This window comes from Sinocyclocheilus rhinocerous, unplaced genomic scaffold (genome assembly GCF_001515625.1).
Source record: "Sinocyclocheilus rhinocerous isolate Xijiao unplaced genomic scaffold, SAMN03320098_v1.1 scaffold209, whole genome shotgun sequence".
In the NCBI taxonomy this organism is placed as follows: domain Eukaryota; kingdom Metazoa; phylum Chordata; class Actinopteri; order Cypriniformes; family Cyprinidae; genus Sinocyclocheilus; species Sinocyclocheilus rhinocerous.
Window position 1 is genome coordinate 35,705 of NW_015652267.1, and position 6,821 is coordinate 42,525.

The following is a 6,821-nucleotide window of genomic DNA, read 5'->3' on the forward strand; positions in this document are numbered from 1 at the left end:
TTGCAGTACACAAGCCACGGTTAAGACAGCTGACTCCACTGTGATGTGACCCTGTCTCTCCTCTCTCTCTCTCTCTCTCTCGCGCGCACACACACACACACAAACACGATGCGCAAAACTCCGCATTTGATCATCATTATTCACAATAGGGAAACATCAGTTAGGATTGTGTACTACATGCATAGAAGCAGAGACTATTGAGCATGTACTTTTACATTGTGCAGTATATACCAAAGAAAGAGAGGAGTTATTTAAGAAACTGAGAAACATAGGAGTAATTAATTTCACTATGTCAAATCTTTTAAGTTGTGCCTCAGGACAGACAAGTACTATGAGAGAAATTCTTAGTTATCTGAAGATAACAGGATTAGAAAGTAGAATTTAAATGGCATAATAATACTACCGGTTGTTTAATTTATTTATGGAAGGTTTAGTTGTTTATTTTTAAGCAGGATTTGATGTGTGATGTGTGTGTGGATATTAATGTGAGGGGACAATGTGAGTGATGTGTAAGTTTTAGTAGGAAAAGGGAATAGATAACCTATTATCTGATTCACACTCCGGAGCAGAAGGGGGCGGTAATGCACCAATAAGCTGGATGCCAACCGCCGTTAAACTGGAAAGAAGAAGAAGAAGAAGAAGAAGAGGAGGAAGTGCCTATAGCAGCGTGTGTGTTTATCATCTCAGAAGCGAGAACTGGTTTTATGGGAATAATCAAATATTTCTACGGCAGTTAGTGAGTTTAGTTGATTAAGATATTTTGATAGATCATTGTATTTAATTTAGAGGCTGCCCGGGCCTATAATTTAATTGTATTTGCTGAAGGCTACTAAAACCCGATTTCACGGTTTGTGGTTGTATGCATGTAACGTTAAACGTGAAGTAGAATTTAATATTTCACTTCATAATCTGACTAACAGATTGATTTTGGACACTTTAAGTGTAGTAGCGGTTTGTTAATATTAACAATAAATCCATTTGAATCAGTGTAGGTATTGTAGTTGTCACGTGTTAATGTTATTTTGAATGTGACGTTGATGTAATCTGATTCATTCTTGTTTGATCAGCTCTTAACAGATTGAAATGAGTTTATTCGGGACGAACACGGGCTTTGGGTCCGGAGGAACAGGTGTATTTGGCACCACCACCACAGACAGCCATAATCCAATGAAGGTATATACAGGAATATAATATACCTACAAATAAGCTTTTGTTCATGTTAATTCATTTGAGGCGTCGTTGATAACAGGATGTTGAAGTAACATCGCCACCCGATGACAGCATAAGCTGCTTGGCATTCAGTCCTCCTACAATGCCTGGGAACTTTCTCATCGGAGGCTCGTGGGCCAATGACGTAAGCCGTTGACATGACCATTTCTCTTATCCTTTATATATATATATATATATATTTATATATTTGCTGTTCTTTCAGGCACTCTATATTTGTTCAACCTTGACTGTAACTTAAAATATGAAATGTTGTTGCCTCTCATTTATAGTTGATGAAATATCTCTTAAAGATGTGTTAAAATAACCTTTCTGTCATTTTGTAACTGATATATTTGCATGTATTGCATATACACAGGTGCGGTGCTGGGAGGTTCAAGATAATGGTCAGACTGTCCCTAAAGCCCAGCAGATGCACACAGGCCCAGTGCTGGATGTGTGCTGGAGTGATGTAAGATCATTCACACATTATAAATATTAGTGGTCTATAGGGCTGTGCAAATAATCGAATGCGATTTTCATGTGCATCTCGTCAGTAAAGCCGGTTCTGTGATTAGTAGTAAATCTCCAGCACGTGCTTCAGGCGTAGATCACTGACAAGCTACGCAATATTGCGTTCAAAATCGCAGGCGATTCATTGCCGATTATGAACGCGATTTTGCGTAGCTTGTCAGTGAACTACGGCTTTGTGTAGTAAATGCCGCTCCATCTGAAAGCACGTGCTGGAGATTTACTACTAATCACAGAACCGGCTTTACTGACGAGATGCGCATGAAAATCGCATTCGATTATTTGCACAGCCCTAGTGGCATATTTAAAGACTTCAGCCAACCAACAATCTTAAAGGGGTCATATGATGCTATTTTAAAGATCATTATTTTGTGTATTTGGTGTAACAGAATATGTTGACATGCTTTAATGTTCAAAAAACACATTATTTTTCAAATACTGTACATTATTGTAGGTCGGTCATGCCCCGCCTCTCTCAAATCTCCTGTGATGTGACCCTGTTCCCCTCACACACACACACACACGACGCGTTACTCTGCGCTGTGCAAAACTCCGCATTTGAACAGTCAATAGCAAATACTTAAACTAATAACAAAACATACTTACAGTAGCTGATTCAGAAGCGCCAGATTGTCATATAGCAAAGTCGGAATTTACCCTTTTTTTGTTTTGTTTTTAGAAATAGCCTTTTACTCTTCTAGGTTTATAAAATGCGTTGCACAAATTCGAACATCTGGGTTGTGCTGTTCTGTTGTAAATAAATCTTAACCAATGATTCCTAATTGCATCTACTTCTGGAAGGCCAAATAAAGTGCTTTTGCTTTCGCACTGAAACACACAGCGTCTCCCTGACATGGCTGCATCAACACTACTGCTGTTCCTGAAACCACGCCTTCTTTCTTTGCATGAACATTTGGGCGGCATTACGCAAATATTTCCACATCGTGACGTAGAGATGTGGGGGCGTGTTTGAATGAGGCGTTTTAGCCCGGTCTGGATCAGCCTTCTCTTTTAGATAGAATAAATCCTTTTGTGGGAGACTTTGAGCTTTGTAACTCTGCAGATCTTATACATGCACAAATAGCTACATAACACACTAAATAGAAATCGCATCATATGACCCCTTTAAAAAAAAAACATAGACCCGGCTAGAACAAGCGGAGTGATACAAAATTGTGAAAGGGCGTTCCTGTAGGCTGCATCAACACTACTGCTGTTCCTGAAACCACACCTTTCTTTGCGTGCACATTTGGGCGGCATTATGCTAATATTTCCACATAGTGACGTAGATATGTGGGGGCGTGTTAGAACGAGGCGTTTTAGGTAGGCGTGGTTGACTCTTAACTTTTATAAAGAATATCTCTTTGGATTTGAGACTTTAGTCTTTGCAACTTTACAGATCTTCTTTATGCACCAAGAGCTTGTAACACTTCAAAGAGAAAGGAAAACTTGAAATCGCATCATATGACCCCTTTAAACATAAAGTCTATTTTAATGAAAATATATGTATCGCAATCGCAATCACTGGACACAATTTAGCAAATCCTCAAATTGGTCTTGTGCACAACCACAGAATACAGATTGAAAAAAAAAAACTTCTAATGCTGGTTGCTAGGGTTAGGCATTACATTTGTGCAGAGTAAAAGCATATGTACCGGCTCTGATGCTCGGCTGTTATGCCTATTTATGCTTGTTTATTGCTGTTGTTTTGTCAGAGCTGACATGAAGAGTTTAACTCTAAAGATCCAAGAGGTCCGGTTTCTATATTTCCTTCCAAGTGGAGGTCTGGACAATACTTTTTTGGAATAGTTAGCTATACATTTCCATCAGGGCAGCAATAGTATTTTGTAAAATAAAATAAAATCCTACACAGTCAAAATGCTCATCAAAGATGAGGATATTGGGCCCCAAGAGCAAAAGCAGGGGTGTCTGAGAATTTTTCTACCAAAAAAACAAAAAATCTTTAGTTGAGCCCAATTGGATATAGGGCTGGGTATCGTTCAAAATTTTTCGATACCGATACCTTGACTTCGATACCGGTTCCTGAACGATACTTTTTTCGATACCAATTTTATGAAATCAATTTTAACAAGATTACATTATCTAAAAAAAAACTTTGGTTTTATTTTTCAGCTTGTTGATGTTTATACAAACTCAAAGACTCATCTCCTGAGCCACTGCACAAAGGAACAAAATTTAACCAACACAATAAATCAGTGCAAAATAGTTGTAATAAAGCTCAAATAGTCTTCAGTTTACACATCTGTTAGCTACATTTACACTAGTGCGTGTGACAGAATCACCTAGCTCAGACAGAATCGTCATTTCTATTAATTTTCCACTGATTTACTGATGAGCATTAGCAGCTTCCAGCGCTGTCTGCCTGTGTTCTCTCTTCCATGATCGCTGCTCTGACTCAGAGGTAATAACATATTTAATTTCAGCAACATTACATGGCCAAAACACACATTAGACGGCAATCAGAAGTTATTACAAACACTCGATGGTGGTTTAAAGTGAGTTTGGAGTAAAAGCTGAATATAAATCTTATTTATTGTCTTATGTAGCATGATGCTACAGTGTGCATGAATGGTCACGTAACACACGCTTTCGGTCTTGTAGTATGAACGGACATCTGCATATGATCGGAACTCCACGCAGCTCCCGCGCTACTCTATACTGGTGGTATTACAGTACCACGAGAGCTAAAGAGAGCAGACTGCTCCGTGCGCTTTCGAATCGCTCTCGCGGATGATCGATCTGCTCCGCACCTCTTCTAGTCGAACACACCGGCAAGTGCTGCAGGCTTATTGGCTCACTGACGCTGATGAGATTAACCCCTTAGGTATCGAAATTTGGTACCGAACGACGAGACGTTTTTCGATACTCGATGGTATCGAGGCAATTCGGTCGGTGCCTAAAAAGTATCGAACTCGATACCCAGCCCTATGTCTTACCCTGTTGTTTTTCTCTGTGTTCCTGTTCTGTCCATCTCTCCCATTTCATCAGGCTCAGACGGAGCACCCTGGAGATTCCGCCCACTCCCACAGATGGACGTCTCTAGAACTGGTCAAAGGGAAAAACACATTTTTGGGCCCCCTTCCCTATTAATATAATAGACCTAATATTACCACCCAAGCAAACAAAAATATTTCTTAATCAGTGGAAACCGATACAGTGTTTTCTATCGGAATAAGCGCTTGCGTTCAGTCAATAAAAATCGAATAGTTCTTAATTTGTTTGAGAACTGAGAAAGACCATACCATATAGTCGTGGCCACATAACCACCTCCGGGAGTGCATTATTTCTCTAATAATTTTAACGCCCTGTAGTCCCAACCACACATCAAGACATTGTTCAGATCATTTGTTTCAAGACATTTGACATGTTTCCGTCCTGAAATCTCGTGTGGGTTGAACTAATTTTTTTACGCACCTCATCCCAAACCTTCCGTTGCAAATTCCAAAACGTCATTTTAGAGCTGATAACAGAGGCTTGAGCCATTGATATGCAGGCTAACGCAGTTATTAATGCAGTCTAATGCGGTTATTAGAGAGAGAGAGAGATATTAAGTGCGTGTGAATACCTGCGTCTATGCGTCTCTCAGCAGCGTTCAGCAGCAGCGTCTACTAATAGCGAATCTTTAAGTTAAACTCCTTCATGAACCTCGCTACTGAGAAATGTCATGTAGCTTTTCAGCTGCGAAACTATTTTACTGATAAATTCGCGGTGCAGCGCTGACAAGAAGTTTCTGTTTGCGTCTCCGCGTGTCTGCACTGTGTGTGCGTCTGTGAGAGAGACTGGGAGAAAGAAAGCGTGATTTCCGTAGCCTACATAAAAAAGGTGGAAGACATGGAAATAGTTTGTCATTTTTTACCCTATTGTTTGTTATATTTATTTGCTCAATGTCTTGAGCAATGCGTAAATCCGGCCCTGTTAGACGGCAATCGGAAGTTATTACAAACACTCGATGGTGGTTTAAAGTGAGTTTTGAGTAAAAGCGGAATATAAATCTTATTTATTGTCTTATGCATGATGCTACAGTTTGCATGAATGGTCACATAACACGCGCTTTCGGTCGTGTAACGTTAGTATGAACGGACATCTGCATATGATCGGAACTCCACGCAGCTCCCGCGCTACTCTATACTGGTGGTATTACAGTACCACGAGAGCTAAAGAGAGCAGACTGCTCCGTGTGCTTTCGAATCGCTCTCGCGGATGATCGATCTGCGCCGCGCCTCTAGTCGAACACACCGGCTAGTGCTGCAGGCTTATTGGCTCACTGACGCTGATGAGATTAACCCCTTAGGTATCGAAATTTGGTACCGAACGACAAGACGTTTTTCGATACTCGATGGTATCGAGGCAATTCGGTCGGTGCCTAAAAAGTATCGAACTCGATACCCAGCCCTAATTGGATATGAATACAAAAAGTTAACATCAGATGTTTTATCAGGTTATTATTTCTACATTTAGATACCTATGGCAGAAGGCCGTATGACTGAGAAAAGCTACTGGATGGGGGTTCAGTGTTTTCCCTCTTGAAAGGGGCGGTCACACTGCACTTTTCGTTCCATTGACTTCCATTCATACGCATGCGAATGCGTAAGACCGGAAACGCAAGCTCATGTGAAAAATTTCGCATTTCGCTGTGTTCCAAAGTTCAAGTTTGGTGAACTCTGACCTGCGAATTCGCATCACGTGAAGACGTGTGACCAGTAGAAGATCGATACGTCAGTGCGTGACCTCTCTACAGAAATTCAAAAATGGAGGAAGCACTAATTTTAGCCGTAGCGCAGCGTCCTATTTTATATAATACATCTTTAAAAGATTATAAAAAAAAAAAAAAAAGCTGCATGGTTTGCGGTGTCAATGGAAACAGGAACAGACGATATAGAGAGAGAGAGAGTACAATAAAATTACTATACACAAGTGTATTATTATTAAATTACTTAATGTTGTTCGTTATTTTATATTGTATTTTCAGAATCATTTTAAAATAAATTTTGCACACCTCAAGAACTTATAAAATGACCTATTTAAAGGGAAAAAACTACAGCACTTAAAAATGTAATATATAT

General features: G+C 39.8%; 1 protein-coding gene across 5 annotated transcripts in view; it reads left to right on the plus strand.

The window, feature by feature from the left end:
* Window positions 1-627: 627 nt before the first annotated feature.
* Window positions 628-6,821, plus strand: part of rae1 (ribonucleic acid export 1) — a 22,596-nt gene continuing 16,402 nt past the window's right edge. For 2 of the 5 annotated variants that reach the window (XM_016520055.1, XM_016520051.1), the window contains exons 1-4: window positions 635-736; window positions 1,068-1,173; window positions 1,250-1,354; window positions 1,586-1,678. In XM_016520055.1, coding sequence (XP_016375541.1) covers window positions 1,084-1,173; window positions 1,250-1,354; window positions 1,586-1,678 — 288 coding nt within the window. In that variant the 5' untranslated portion in view covers window positions 635-736; window positions 1,068-1,083. Of the gene's footprint in view, window positions 737-757; window positions 848-965; window positions 989-1,067; window positions 1,174-1,249; window positions 1,355-1,585; window positions 1,679-6,821 lie in introns of those variants that run through there. The other 3 variants (XM_016520052.1, XM_016520053.1, XM_016520054.1) reach the window with 3 other exon arrangements.